The 15,092-nt window shown below is 46.9% G+C and overlaps 5 protein-coding genes across 5 annotated transcripts; 2 read left to right on the top strand and 3 right to left on the bottom strand.

Moving 5' to 3' along the window:
- The first annotated feature begins 4,685 nt into the window (after window positions 1-4,685).
- PHATRDRAFT_54068 (n-acetylglucosaminyl-phosphatidylinositol biosynthetic protein) lies at window positions 4,686-6,266 on the top strand. The gene is made up of 2 exons (XM_002176959.1): window positions 4,686-5,413; window positions 5,504-6,266. The coding sequence occupies exons 1-2, from the start codon at window positions 4,821-4,823 to the stop codon at window positions 6,261-6,263; spliced, it is 1,353 nt and encodes a 450-aa protein (XP_002176995.1). The 5' UTR covers window positions 4,686-4,820; the 3' UTR covers window positions 6,264-6,266.
- Window positions 6,265-7,109, bottom strand: NDK3 (nucleoside diphosphate kinase 3). The gene is made up of 2 exons (XM_002177500.1): window positions 7,004-7,109; window positions 6,265-6,911 (listed from the first exon to the last, which is right to left on the bottom strand). Exons 1-2 carry the CDS (start codon window positions 7,073-7,075, stop codon window positions 6,330-6,332), a joined length of 654 nt encoding a protein of 217 aa, XP_002177536.1. The 5' UTR covers window positions 7,076-7,109; the 3' UTR covers window positions 6,265-6,329.
- Window positions 7,110-7,481: 372 nt separating this feature from the next.
- Window positions 7,482-8,523, bottom strand: PHATRDRAFT_43277 (probable chorismate mutase; the record flags this gene model as incomplete). The annotated part of the gene is made up of 2 exons (XM_002177501.1): window positions 7,666-8,523; window positions 7,482-7,617 (listed from the first exon to the last, which is right to left on the bottom strand). Exons 1-2 carry the CDS (start codon window positions 8,427-8,429, stop codon window positions 7,482-7,484), a joined length of 900 nt encoding a protein of 299 aa, XP_002177537.1. The 5' UTR covers window positions 8,430-8,523.
- Window positions 8,524-9,023: 500 nt separating this feature from the next.
- Window positions 9,024-10,387, bottom strand: PHATRDRAFT_43278 (predicted protein). The gene has a single exon (XM_002177502.1). It carries the CDS (start codon window positions 10,285-10,287, stop codon window positions 9,250-9,252), a length of 1,038 nt encoding a protein of 345 aa, XP_002177538.1. The 5' UTR covers window positions 10,288-10,387; the 3' UTR covers window positions 9,024-9,249.
- A 1,531-nt stretch (window positions 10,388-11,918) lies between these two features.
- Window positions 11,919-14,465, top strand: PHATRDRAFT_32459 (predicted protein; the record flags this gene model as incomplete). Its single annotated transcript, XM_002176960.1, has 1 exon — window positions 11,919-14,465. One exon carries the CDS (start codon window positions 11,919-11,921, stop codon window positions 14,463-14,465), a length of 2,547 nt encoding a protein of 848 aa, XP_002176996.1.
- Window positions 14,466-15,092: the final 627 nt, after the last annotated feature.

Consider the following 15,092-nt stretch of genomic DNA (forward strand, 5'->3'; position numbering starts at 1 on the left):
ACGCAAATCTATACCATGACATGGTAACGGGTCGCTCCGTAACGGGTGTTTTACACCTTGTCAACCAAACCCCATTTGAATGGTATTCCAAAAGACAAGCAACCGTCGAGACAGCCACGTACGGTTCAGAATTTGTTGCCGCACGTATTGCAGTCGAGCAAATTATAGACATACGAACCACCTTACGATTCCTTGGAGTTCCCATACGGGGCAAGTCGGTACTTTTCGGAGACAATCAATCGGTCATTATTAGTTCGACGGAACCGCAGTCTCCAATCAACAAGCGACACAACGCGTTGTCCTACCACAGGGTGCGTGAGGCAATTGCCGCTGGGATTGTTGATTTTCGGAAGATCTTGGGTGCTGAGAATGTTGCCGACGTCCTCAGTAAGCATTGGGGTTTCCAACAAGCGTGGCCTGTTCTAAAACCACTTTTGTTTTGGCAAGGAGACACATCAAAATGTGAGGTAAAGGATTCCAAGCCATCAAGCCAGGCCGATGGGGAGTGTCACGGTATACACCAAGGCGACATGTCCCTACGACAAGTGACACCTAACATGGGTAACGGAAGTGTGAATCAGAGTAAAGAGCATGGTGGAACCGTGGCATTTATGTCGGCCTTATTGCACGACACAATGTATTCGCGCCGTGATCAAGGATATCCTTTGAGTGAAGATGCAGGAGCAGAATACAAGAATGAGGATTAGGATACAGTCCCACGAATTACAAGGTAAGTTACAGACAGGTTTGGATACTCGCTGAGTGATTCTATGTGGGATTTATACTTAAAAGGGATATACTCTATGTGGGAGTAAGATTATCTGGCACATGGTAAGAGGTCTTCTATCTGATAGAATGGCCAATTCTCATGGACTAGTAGTAGAATAATCTTCCTCTCATTGTTTTAGAAAGTCATTGATCCAAATATTGCATTAGCATAGGTCCTCGTATCCGCTGTCTAACCCGTGGGGAGCGTCGTAAGCGAGTTGAGTTTTACAGTCCCTAAGTTCACTTAGGTGTATCGCAGGTCGTTCGTAATAACGCCCACTTGCGTTTACCAGGTATTGTCGACACAGCGTTTTCCTGTTCTACGTACGTACATTGGTTGTACTACGTAACACATAAGGATGCCATTGCTATTGATACACTCAATGGTAATCGTAATTGGCAAGATGCAGAGAGTATTGAGAGAGCCCAGCTCCACAAATATGAGACTTTCGTTGACATCGGTAAGGCTACCACACTCGGTAAACATGTTACGAATGCACCCAAAGGCTACAAGAAGATTCGTGTCCATACCGTATACGACGTCAAGCACGACGGTAGGCACAAGGCCAGAATGGTTGCTGGAGGGCATCTAACTCCTGTCCCAACCGAAAGCGTGTACTCTGGTGTGGTCTCCCTACGCAGTCTTCGTATTGTTGTCTTCCTTGCTGAATTAAATGGACTGAAGCTATGGGGAGCCGACATAGGCAATGCGTATCTGGAAGCAAAAACAAAAGAGAAGGTGTTCATTGTTGCAGGCCCAGAATTCGCTGAACTCGAGGGACACATACTTGTTATCAACAAGGCACTCTACGGCCTTCGAAGCAGTGGCCTACGTTGGCACGAACGGTTCGCAGATACCCTTCGCGATCTAGGTTTCACCGCTAGCAAGGCAGATTCTGGTGTTTGGATGAGAGAGAATAGTGGTGTCTATGAGTACATTGCAGTTTACGTCGATGATATAGCCGTTGCTGCCCAGGACCCCGAAGGAATCATCCGTCAACTCAAAGAAAAGTACAAGTACAAGCTAAAGGGTGTAGGCCCATTGCAATACCATCTGGGGTGTACTTTCGAACGCGATAAGGATGGTACGCTGTTGTATCACCCAAAGAAGTACATATCGAGGATGATGGAACAATATGAGCAAATTTTCCAGGAACAACCAAGGATGTACGTATCGCCGCTGGAAAAGGGCGATCACCCAGAGCTGGATTCGACTCCTGAACTTGATGAAAACGGTATCAAACAGTACCAGTCTCTTATTGGTAGTTTGCAATGGTTGATTACGCTTGGCCGCTTTGATATAGCGACAGCAGTCATGAGCATGTATAGATACCGGGTGGCACCTCGTGAGGGGCATCTTGGCAGACTCAAGAGGATGTACGGATACATCAAGAAAATGAAGAATGGCGCAATCAGGGTCCGAACCGATGAACCAGAATATACAGACCTCCCCGACAAACCACGTGATTGGACGACTTTGGTGTATGGGAATGTTAAAGAACTGCTTCCCCATAATGCCCCGACGGCTCTTGGAAAGTACGTGATGCTGACCAGTTATGTTGACGCAAATCTATACCATGACATGGTAACGGGTCGCTCCGTAACGGGTGTTTTACACCTTGTCAACCAAACCCCATTTGAATGGTATTCCAAAAGACAAGCAACCGTCGAGACAGCCACGTACGGTTCAGAATTCGTTGCCGCACATATTGCAGTCGAGCAAATTATAGACATACGAACCACCTTACGATTCCTTGGAGTTCCCATACGGGGCAAGTTGGTACTTTTCGGAGACAATCAATCGGTCATTATTAGTTCGACGGAACCGCAGTCTCCAATCAACAAGCGACACAACGCGTTGTCCTACCACAGGGTGCGTGAGGCAATTGCCGCTGGAATTGTTGATTTTCGGAAGATCTTGGGTGCTGAGAATGTTGCCGACGTCCTCAGTAAGCATTGGGGTTTCCAACAAGCGTGGCCTGTTCTAAAACCACTTTTGTTTTGACAAGGAGACACATCAAAATGTGAGGTAAAGGATTCCAAGCCATCAAGTCAGGCCGATGGGGAGTGTCACGGTATACACCAAGGCGACATGTCCCTACAACAAGTGACACCTAACATGGGTAACGGAAGTGTGAATCAGAGTGAAGAGCATGGTGGAACCGTGGCGTTTATGTCGGCCTTATTGCACGACACAATGTATTCGCGCCGTGATCAAGGATATCCTTTGAGTGAAGATGCAGGAGCAGGATACAAGAATGAGGATTAGGATACAGTCCCACGAATTACAAGGTAAGTTACAGACAGGTTTGGATACTTGCTGAGTGATTCTATGTGGGATTTATACTTAGAAGGGATATACTCTATATGGGAGTAAGATTATCTGGCACATGGTAAGAGGTCTTCTATCTGATAGAATGGCCAATTCTCATGGACTAGTAGTAGAATAATCTTCCTCTCATTGTTTTAGAAAGTCATTGATCCAAATATTGCGTTAGCATAGGTCCTCGTATCCGCTGTCTAACCTGTGGGGAGCGTCGTAAGCGAGTTGAGTTTTACAGTCCCTAGGCTCGCTTAGGTGTATTGCAGGTCGTTCGTAATAACGCCCAACCTTCGTTTACCAGACATTGTCGACACAGCGTTTTTCTGTCCTACGTACGTACATTGGTTGTACTATGTAACATAAGAACTGATTTGCTGTATCCAACCTTAGTTTCCGAATAAGAGTGCGCTTATCCATGACAATTCCACCTTTTTTAAGGCAAAGGTGAATGTGATTCTCCATGCCTATCATTGTTGTTTGCGTAGTTCCATTGGCTTGCTCCAGCTGCAAGAAACTTGCAAATGCCCCTTTAACCAAATTATAAATCTCTTTCGGGATTCTTACAAGGGGCCCACGCTTTGTTGGAGACACACCAATCAAACCCTTGTTGACGTAACGTTGAACTGTCTGCCGGGAAAGGGTACATTGGTGTATCTTATTCACACTTTCAACAATCGAATTTTCAGACATTTTCTTTCTGTCTGGATCACTTTTTGGTAATTGTCGAAATACCACTAATTGAGAAGTGGCTGCTTTCATGCCTTCTCTCTCTTTGTTTGTCTGCATTACAACCATGGTGTCATCATACTGTTTTTGTTTGCATGTTCTCCGTCGTTTGACAGTGTTCTGCTCAGTGTAGGTTGCACTTGTTGCTATGCTTACCTTCATACTCATAGCCCTCTTTCGAGAGCTTGCTCGCGTTTGCATACCTTTCCTATCAAAACTTTCTTGCGTACAAATACTGGGAGTAGTCTTTTCAAGAGTAGAAAGTGATGCCATTGCAGGCACAGTGATGATAGAAGGCACCGGTGGTTTGGATGGAGTTGTATACATCTTTGCAGCAAGGCGACGGACGCGCATCTGGATGACACGGTCCTTTTTTCTCGATTTCACTAAATTTTGCAAACGCCATAGTCTCTGGTAGGTTTGCCGTTCCCTCAGCAGCATTCCAAACATTTGCAGCAATAGTATACCTTCGATCCGGGATCCCTGACATCGTAAAAGCTTATTTTAATAGTCTTGGGCCGTTCTAGATGTTGTCTTTGTCTTCAAACTGGCTTGTAACAGTGACCTGTCGAAAACAGCAGACAGAAAATAAAAGGGACTGAAATAGCCTTTCGTGCACTTAATTGTATATATCTCACGGAAAACGAAACCAATCACCAAAAACGTTTTTGTAGTGTTTAACTGGCATTCTCATGCTATAGAATTGTTTATTGTCTTTGTTCCTACCTTACCTAAAGAGTTGTTCGACATTGACAAAGGAGAGGGTCTCTGACGGAGAAAAATAGGCAACATAACCTGTTACAAAACGGCGGCTCATAATCGCACCTAAACTGGTACCTGTAGCATTAATGTAAGACAAGTGGCATGTGAAAGAAAAAGGAGCATCTCGAGATGGCTATAGCCATGATGTGTATTGGCGTTATTACGGCAAACATAGACAGAGCACCATCTATTTGTTCAGAAGAACTCACGTTAACTGATGGGTCAATAGGAAGAGGGAAGTATGAGGAAAAGCTACCGAATCGCCATGGTGTGTGACTTTTTCTACCCTCGGCTCGGAGGGGTCGAGAATCATATCTGGAGTCTATCACAAGAATTAGTAAAAATGGGGCATAAGGTTATCGTAATAACTCACGCCTACGGATCCCGAAGAGGTGTTCGATACATGTCGGGACCTTTGAAGGTGTACTATTGCCCAATAACGCCGATGGTTGATCAAGATGCCTTACCCTCGTTTACCGCCACCTTTCCATTATTGCGGTCAATATTGATTCGAGAAGGGATTGAGATTATTCATGCACATCAGGCGACAAGCACTATGGCGAACGAAAGTATTGTGTATGCCGGTATTCTCGGCATCGCCAGTGTTTACACGGACCACTCGTTGTTTGGATTGAACGACATTGCTGGTATTGTATTGAATCGCGTGCTACAGACGACTATGTGTGCTGTAGACGCCGCCATCTGCGTTTCTCATGCATGCCGGGACAACTTTGTCCTGAGAGCGAACGTGGGTGCGGAGCGCGTTCGAGTCATTCCGAATGCTGTGGACGCATCTATGTTTCAACCCGACCCATCTCTTAAGTGCCAACCTCGGTATGTCAACCGGTGACCGTCCGTTGCCTCTTGCGCATTCTGACTAAAAGTGCGAATTCTCGCAGACTCACAAAGGTTCTTTTAAACCAGGCTCAATATTGTTGTTGTTTCTCGTCTGGTGTATCGGAAAGGGGTAGACCTTCTGGTTGGTATTATACCAAAAATATGTCGAAGACTTGACTCAGTTGATTTCATAATAGGTGGCGACGGCCCCAAAATGTTGGACTTGCAAGAAATGGTGGAACTTGAACGTCTGCATGATCGTGTTACATTTTTAGGTTCTATCCCGCACGCACGGGTCCGAGACGTCTTGGTACAAGGACATATTTTTTTGAATTGTTCTCTGACGGAGTCCTTTTGCATCGCTATCCTAGAAGCCGCTTCCACTGGCCTCCTTGTTGTTTCTACGAACGTCGGTGGAGTTCCCGAAGTTCTTCCAGATGATATGATCCTTTTGGCCGACTCAAACGTACCAAGTATTGTGCAGAGGTTGGTGGAAGCGGTTGATCGCTTTAACAATGGCAACGTTGCTGACTCTTGGAGTGCCCACCAACGAGTCACAGACATGTATTCATGGCAACGGGTTGCCGTCGAAACTGAGCAAGTGTACAGTGACGTTTGCCGGCAGTCAAAACGATTGTTTTATGACCGAATTTCCCGATTCTGCAGCATAGGCGGAATTTCTGGGCCTGTTGTCGTGGTGCTGCTAGTTATCGTGGAATTGTGGACTTGCGCCGCAAATTGGTACGAGCCGTCTGCGAATATTGACATTGTGCCTGATGTAATCGAGAGCAAGACAAAGAAAAAAACGCGTTCGAAGACGGAAGAACCACAAGTAAAGATGCCATAGTAGAGTAAAACGACCAGTCTTAATACTACGCAACGATTGACCAACCTAGCCTTTAAACGGATTGTTTTACTCATACACGGAGGCATCGACTGCCTTTCCCCAATCGTTCACACCTTCAGGAAACCACATTTTCAATTCATGCTCGGCGCTATCGGGAGAGTCGCTACCATGGCAAATGTTACGACCGAGGTCAATCGAAAAATCGCCACGAATACTTCCAGGTTTGGACGCCAAAGGCTGAGTTTCTCCAAGCATTTGACGCCCTTGCTTGATAATGTCTTTTCCCTCCCAGCACATGCAAACAATGGGGCCAGAGCTGAAGAACTTGACTAGGCCACTGAAGAAAGGCTTCTTGCTTAAATCGGCATAATGCTCCGCGGCCATTTCCTCGGTAGGCCAAACCATCTTCAAGCCGACAAGTTTGTAGCCACGCTTTTCGAAACGAACAATGATATCCCCAATGAGTCCGCGCTGGACACCGTCAGGTTTGACGGCCAAGAATGTGCGCTCCTGGTTGGTACCAGGCCTGCCATACACGGGGAGGGCCTCGCACTGTATGCGTGAAAATGCACCGGCAGATCCCAAACATGCGACCCCCGCAGCGAACCCAGCAGCGAGACAGGGGCTTGTATTGCGAGCGGCGACTGTCTAAAATTCGTTGAGTTAGATGGATGTAATCCACGCAAAGCAAAAAACCCTGTAGAGGTCCAGAGGATGGACCTTTCAGCAAATGTACTTACAGCAATATTTCGGCGGGCGTGTGGGACAGCACGAACGCGGGTCGATAAACGTAAGACAGCACGGGCAAACATGGTGTTTCACAGATGAACTTCAAGGTATTTGCGATGTATGTTTTTTGTGTTTGATATGTTGACCATAGGTACGGCATGGCACGGCACGCACAGACCGAGAACAATCTTGCGTGGTTTCCTGTTGGCAACGTGCGATGTCACATCCCATACAGTGCCGATGTGCGGTGTGATACGAAAGTTGGATTGGCTTGCGGATTACAGAATATTTATCGCAATGATGACGTTTGCACGTGACACAATCAACTTTCCATGACACGCAACAGAAAATCTCATAAACAGTAATGCTATCAAAAGTGAGGAGAAATACATACTATCCACGGCGACGCAATAGCTTGATAGTGTCGGTATTCGATGTTACTGTTAATTCGACAACAATGTAAGAATACTATAAGATTTATGAGCTCGGTCAGCATAACTGGTATTCCGGCGGAGGCTCCCTCCCACAGCGTCGGAACAAGTATGCGACTTCAATGACTTTCGTCAAAGGGATAACTATATCCCTATACACGCTTTCAATGACAGTCGGGTCAATTTTTCCCGGTCTGCTTTTGTCTTCACCAATGGCTTCAAGCGCAGCCACCACAGCAGACGCAGCTGCGGCCGCGACAATAGAAGTTGTGTCAGCTCCCTTAATTGGAGGCATTTCGGAAAGGAGAGGCTCTGTCCCATAGGTAGCAGCCTTGAGTTTTGCTCTTCTAATCACCTTTTCTTCCACAACCGTGTTAGTTAGTAGCTTCATAACCCCGTCCGCATCATTAGCGTCAACCAACTGTTGGTATCCACTAGGATCGGATCGGAATTTACTCTCTGCAACGAATTTTCCGTAGTGAATTCTACGACTCAGAGCCTGAAGTGCCGCAATATCACACAATACTGTGGAACCATGCTGCTCATCATCACCTTGTTGAGAGACTGACGGCACGATTTTTTCCACATAGTTTTGCAGCAGTGCCTTGTTGAAATTGAGATCGCAAGCTCCACCGACTGACGACAAAAGTTCCTGAGGGTACTCTAGCAGAGGAAGCGCGTCCATCTGTCCATAGGGTAGCCGTTCTGGGAAAAATGCCTGTTCTTCGGGCGAAGTATAACGGCGGACGCCGCAATGGAGTGCCTCTGTCCCCACAAGCATGTACTCCATGAACGATAGATCATGATCATCGACGGATGTGCTACCGACGGGCGTGCCAAGATTTCCAAAACCACCTTTTCTATAGACAATTTCATTTTGACGAAATTGTGCGCGCTCAATCAAAGCAAAAATGATAGTCTCCTCCTGTCGAATCAGGCTTGAACGGATTGAATCGAGCGACAGGACGTCCACAGTTTTGATGTTGTCACAGTCAGTGGCGGACATTCCCGTCAACGGCTCCGAGCGGTCACCTGGCCCCCATCGAGCAAAAGCGGTCGTACACGACGGCAGAACTACAAGAAGAAGCCAAATATCGCAATACATTCCAGAGCTGTATTCTTTGTGGCTCCCGTCGTTCAAAACCGTTCAATTCTGCCAAAGCGATGGTTGAGATGTGATATTGTTACTACATTGCACTGCTGTGAATAGGATATGGAATTCGTTAAAATTGGCATGTAAATAAGACATGTCCGGCAGAAAGTGACATGTCGTGAGATTTGAAAAAGAGCGAGCTCTCATCTCGAGCTACCTGTAAATTATTTGATCGATGGGACTTCAGGATATGATCATCCTATGAAAGGAGGTAATGGAAGGAACTGTACTCTTGTGCTCTTTTGTCACTAACTGGAGGTCAACTATTCTGTGAATCAATCAACCTACAGAAAAATTATCTTTTATGTCTAAATGTAAATGACATCGTTAGCTCATCATTGTCACAATTTCGAGACTGCCTAATGTAAAACAATTGCAAATAAAGCGCGTTAGGGTTATTTCATTTTTGATTAGAGCGCCTCTGGTAGCACTACAGAATGGAAGGTATCACAATTGGCAGGTGAATATTTATAGAGCTGCGCCCAATATATATCTGTTATACATCAACTCTTTCAAGCAATGATGACAAAAAAAGGTTGGCAATGGACACCATCCCTGTGGTTATTCGAGTAGACTTTAGTCAATGACAATTTGACATACAAGGGTGCAAGGCATTAAGAGGAGCTTACTGGTGGGTCCACTCCATCATATTATCGTTGTTCTTTGTGAATTGTTAACTACGACGTTTTGTCTTAGATTTTCGGAATCTGGTGTGCGATTCTCTCCCTTCACGAAAATGCCCTCTATTTGGTCCAAAATATCCACCCGCAGACCACTCATTATCGAAGTCATTAAGATGTACATTGAAATCTTTTCTAAGTTCATCTTGAATGCCGTCGGCCAGTCTGTAGTTTTGACTCTGCTTAGCGAGAGATCGACGAGCAATGAGATTTTCAATAGTTTTGATCTCTTCCACCGTTAGAGCTGCACTGTCAGAGTGATGTGATTCTGAGTATGGACGACTTTGGTACATACGTCTGCCTTGGCTCATATTGTCATCAAACTTGACCCCATCGGCACGCCATTCTTTGCGAAATTCATGGACGTAAACGCCTTTGGACTCGAGCAGATCTCGAATGCGGTCAGCGTCCGCAAATCGACGAGAAAGTTTACATTGCAGACGCTCTGCCAAAAGGGCGTTTATCTTTTCTTCACTCATGGTTGCCTTAGCTGGACCGGCGTCGGGCGATGGCAAGTAGTCGTGTCCCAGTGGGCCATAATTAACAGGGCCACCGGCGCGCTCTAACTCCGATCCAGTCTCGCTGCACCCACTGCGCCATGTTTTATCGCGGTCCCACACGGTGACACCGTGAACCCTCAATAGCTCGTCACAGATGTTATCGGCTTCGTCGAACTGTCTCATTTTCTTAGCTTGCAAACGCGACGCGAGGAGTGCGTGGACCTTTTCTAGATCTACATCGGGGTTGTTCCTCGATGTGTCACGTTTATAGTCATGGCCAACATCCAAAGAAGAGCCTTTTTCTGCTCCTTCAAAACGGTTATCCCTCGTGTGGTCTTTACTTTGATCAAAAGTCCCACGGAAGTAAACATTTTCATCACGCTTGTCGGTGGTAAGAAATTTGATCGCTTGGTCGTTGTGGACGCGCGCATACCAGCTCAGTTGCGGATGGGCAAAGGCTTTCTGTAAAGAAAACACTCGAAAGCTCCTAGCAGACATTGCGGCATTTTTGACTGATAAGATCCACCCCATCTTGGCAAAGTGGTCTGCTGGAAGACGATGTTGCACGAAGATTTGTCGGAATGTTTGAAATATGTCACGCTAATTGATTACAAGTGAACGGCTGTTGTCGTTCGCGTTGTGCCATTTTCCTGGTTAGCTCCGATTCCAGTTTGATTGTCTGGAGCATATCTGGATAGTAACCGTAAGTAGTTCCACTTTTGCAACCGATAGAATTAGGAATTCAAATGTGAAATAGAATGAATTGATATGTGAGACAACTAATCACACTACCATTGAATGACTGGTATACAGAAGACCAGCATCTCACAGTCAATAGTGAAAGTAGATAGAAACGCAATGTGAAGCAAATCACAACTTACAGTTAGAACGAGGTAACGAACGGAACGGTTACATCTAGGTTAGGTAGTAGACATGGATATTCTACTGAGAACAAACGAGTGTTTCAACAGACATTCTCGACAATAACACAAAACGGTACCGAAAGGGCTGACAATTGCATGGGTTTAACTTCGTCAATTGTCGCCCCTTTCTGTGAAACGCAAAAGTTGCAAACCACAAGGGTTTGAAAGAAAAAAAAGATACCATTCACAGTCAGAAACAAGAGGAACGGAACAGCCCTGCCATTTGCGCTCTTCCCTGCGGGTTGCAGAAGAGCACGAAACACATGCAACCAGATGCCGTCCATCTGACAGTGAGTAACATCCTCAAAATGAAACCATCAAAATGAAACCGTCAACATCATCAAAATGAAACCGTCAACATGGTTATAATTATTGTAGAATATCAACTCACAACCGGTTTCACAGTTAATGAGACAGATAATTGTCAACCCGACCAATTCAAGATTCCCTAAGTACAAAGGTCGGATATCGAGTTGTTTTCTACCTTTAAGAAATGTGAGAGTACTCAGGATAATATCTACCTAATTTACTTAGTCTTGCTTTTCCTTAAATCGGCAATGCCAAAATGCAAAGTGAAAAATTGCTATTGCAGGTTATAAATCATTCTTTGCAGGTCTTGCATTACATTGTCTGGCGGGATAAGCCCTTTATGTACTCAAATTACTTAGGAGATATTTTGCATGAAAAGCAGCTACTTACTATAACATTACTTTTCTGTACCTAAACATTTTTTTATTTATTATTCTGGATTTGGAGGGATTCGTGATTCTCCGGCATCACTGGCAATGACTTTGCTGCCGGAATTGTGAATCTCATTTATTTACTGCCACTGCCATTTTTGATTCGAGACTGGAGTGCTCCTGCCCACTCAGTCACTGTGCAGGATTTGTAATCCCTGCGCGTCTGGTTTTCTCTTTGCTTATGCCTGTGCCTTAGAGAAAATGATTGCGACTTTCTGATTGCGTCTTCGTAGGATCCGCGTTTCATCTGGGTAATCTGGATTATTGCCTGAAACGTGGACATGCCTGAAACGTGGACGTTTGCCGTCGAAGATGTAAAAATTATGCCGGGGTTGCGGCTTCCTTTGGGCAATAGATGTTGTGGACCTACATTCGACAAACAAATCTATTGAAATCAAGAGTTCCAGAGTGTCTACAAATTCGCTGCTTTTTGAACTTTACTTGACGTGAGTACGCTAACCAAACCAAGCTGTCCAAGTCCACTTTTAATACCCCTGCTATGGCCGACGTTTTTCTTTCTGTCGTGGCTCTCGTCAAGGCTGGCATTGAATGCTGCCGAAACGCTCAAGCCTACAAGAATGAGGCAGCCCGCATTGGCAAGCGGCTGACACTGGTGGTGACACGGGCAAACGAATGGAAAGTTGTTTTTGCAGGCGAAAGGATGCGCCATTTCCATGAAGTTGTAAAAGACGTCTACCTCTGCTTACAAGCAGCCACTTCGCCTTCGTGCAACAAGAAACTCAAAAGGGCAATACGATCCGAATTGTTGCTTGCCGAACTCCGTAGAGCAGCAAATACTTTGGACGCAGCCTTCAATGACCTTAAGACCGACCTTCTGATCAACCTTCAGATCAGCAATCTCCTGAAAGACAAAAATAAAGGGGTTTCCGATTTGCTTGCCTTGAATCAATCAGGTCATTACGCAACGATCCAACAGCAGTTTGATGAGGTCTTGAAGGACATTCATGAGAATGCCGTGGAAGTTGTTGTGTCTTCGCCCTATGATTGCATTGACAATACGCTATATGAAGGACATCCTGCTGCCTCTGCAGGAGGCAGGAGTGCCGTCTCACAGCAGCAGCAGCAACAACAATTTCGCGCATCTACCGAGGATTTACTCGCTATTTCGCTTACGCCATCCTTGCTGGACTTCAGCGACGACAGTAAGAATCTTTTGGGAGTTGGCGGCTTCGCGGATGTGTATTGTGGACTTTACAACAAGAAGCCGGTCGCTATCAAACGCCTCAAGATAAATGAAAGCGACATAGCCTCTCTCTCAAAAGAGCAGGTAGCCCGCGATGTCGAATGTCTTGCTACCGAGGCCCTCCTTACGCACAACTGTGGCACACATTCGAATATCATTAATGTTATTGGGTGCATTACCACACTGAATAAAATTGACAGACCTGTGATTGTCATGGAGCTCATGCACACTACACTTTTCCACGCCCTGCGTGATCGAAGCCTATCCAATAGTCTAGGATTTTCCCGTCTCCTCTTTCTCTTAAAAGGTATTGCTGGAGCCTTGGAGTTCCTTCATCTGCAAGGTATTGTCCATCATGACGTCAAACCATTAAACGTTTTACTGAACAAAGGTTTAACAGTAGCCAAGTTGGCTGACTTTGGCGAATCGAAGGTGAAAGGCCTCCACACAACAAAAGCCCGTCTTGGTACAATAATGGCATCATCCTCTCGTCAGGGCAAACAAATTGCAGGCACAGCCGCCTACCAAGCACCCGAGATCCTCTCAGAAGAAGTCAGCCACACATCGCGCGTGTGCGAGATGTACTCCTTTGGAGTTACAGTGTGGGAATGCATGACTAAACAGATTCCACACGGGGGCAAAAAGGAATCATCTATAACTGTTTGGGCGATGAAACAGAAGCACTTGCCCATGCTTGTGGTTCCCTCCCGGCCTAGAGAACGTCTTTCTGAGATTGAGTATGTTTGCTGGAAAGCACTAAAGATGATTGCCACATCATGCCTTTCTCGCGACCGTACTGCAAGACCCAATGCTTGCTTAGTGGTTACTCTCTGGCAGGACAGCAAATATCCACAGATAGAGGTGCCAATGTGTGTCCCGGATCTGGACTCATTGTCTACTAATTCTGGAGTGCATGTTGATTCTCGGTTGTCAACTGCTCCAACCACGCAGGGCTCAACGAACCAGGAACATGCGGGCGATGGGCCAGACTACACCAACAGATGTAACGCTGGAGTTACTTGGCGCAAAATCCTGTGGGGGTTCGCAATTGCTATTCCTATCCTGGGAATCATAGTCTTGGTTGTCTTCCTGCTGTTTCAATCATCTCCAGACCAACCATCCCCACCATTCAATTCCACAACACAGTCCGATAGAGAGAGCTCCAATTCTCCGTCAACCTCCCTGCCAACCTCCCAACCACTAGCTACAGCGGAGCCCACTCCAGCGGAACCGACCCCTGCGGAACCTACTCCAGCGGAACCGACCCCTGCGGAACCTACTCCGGCTGAGCCCACTCCAGCGGAACCGACCCCTGCAGAACCGACCCCTGCGGAGCCTACTCCTGCGGAGCCCACTCCAGCGGAACCGACCCCTGCGGAGCCCACTCCAGCGGAGCCTACTCCTGCGGAACCTACTCCGGCTGAGCCCACCCCTGCGGAGCCTACTCCGGCTGAGCCCACCCCTGCAGAACCGACCCCTGCGGAGCCTACTCCTGCGGAACCTACTCCGGCGGAACCGACCCCTGCAGAACCGACCCCTGCGGAGCCTACTCCGGCTGAGCCCACTCCGGCGGAACCGACCCCTGCAGAACCTACTCCGGCTGAGCCCACTCCTGCGGAACCTACTCCGGCTGAGCCCACTCCAGCGGAACCTACTCCGGCTGAGCCCACTCCAGCGGAACCGACCCCTGCGGAGCCCACTCCAGCGGAACCGACCCCTGCGGAACCTACTCCGGCTGAGCCCACTCCAGCGGAACCGACCCCTGCGGAGCCCACTCCGGCGGAGCCTACTCCTGCGGAACCTACTCCGGCTGAGCCCACCCCTGCGGAGCCCACAATGTAGTTATTTGCGATATAAATTTTATTTATCACGTTATCATTTTCTGGTCTATGTGAAGAATTTTTATGTGTCTGCCTGAGCAGCCTCTGCGGTTGTTTGGCAAGTGTTTCTGTGTGTCAGTGGATATGTTGTTCAAAGAGTGCTTTCACCCACTTCTTCGCCGTTTGGAATGCGGTAATAGCCCCGATGCTTCTTTTGCCCTTGCACTATCATCCCACACAGCGTAGCAGTACAACCCAACACAAAGCCAACTGCAAGCATACTATAGCTTGTCCAATTGCGATTGTCTGGCGGGATGCTTTTGTGTTCACTCACGACCGAATCTTCCCTCGTCGGGAGAAAGACTGGGTTAGGGTTAGGGTTAGGGTTAGGGTTAGGGTTAGGGTTAGGGTTAGGGTTAGGGTTAGGGTTAGGGTTAGGGTTAGGGTTAGGGTTAGGGTTAGGGTTAGGGTTAGGGTTAGGGTTAGGGTTAGGGTTAGGGTTAGGGTTAGGGTTAGGGTTAGGGTTAGGGTTAGGGTTAGGGTTAGGGTTAGGGTTAGGGTTAGGGTTAGGGTTAGGGTTAGGGTTAGGGTTAGGGTTAGGGTTAGGGTTAGGGTTAGGGTTAGGGTTAGGGTTAGGGTTAGGGTTAGG

The sequence above is a fragment of the Phaeodactylum tricornutum genome, chromosome 1 (genome assembly GCF_000150955.2).
Source record: "Phaeodactylum tricornutum CCAP 1055/1 chromosome 1, whole genome shotgun sequence".
In the NCBI taxonomy this organism is placed as follows: Eukaryota; Bacillariophyta; class Bacillariophyceae; order Surirellales; family Neidiaceae; genus Phaeodactylum; species Phaeodactylum tricornutum.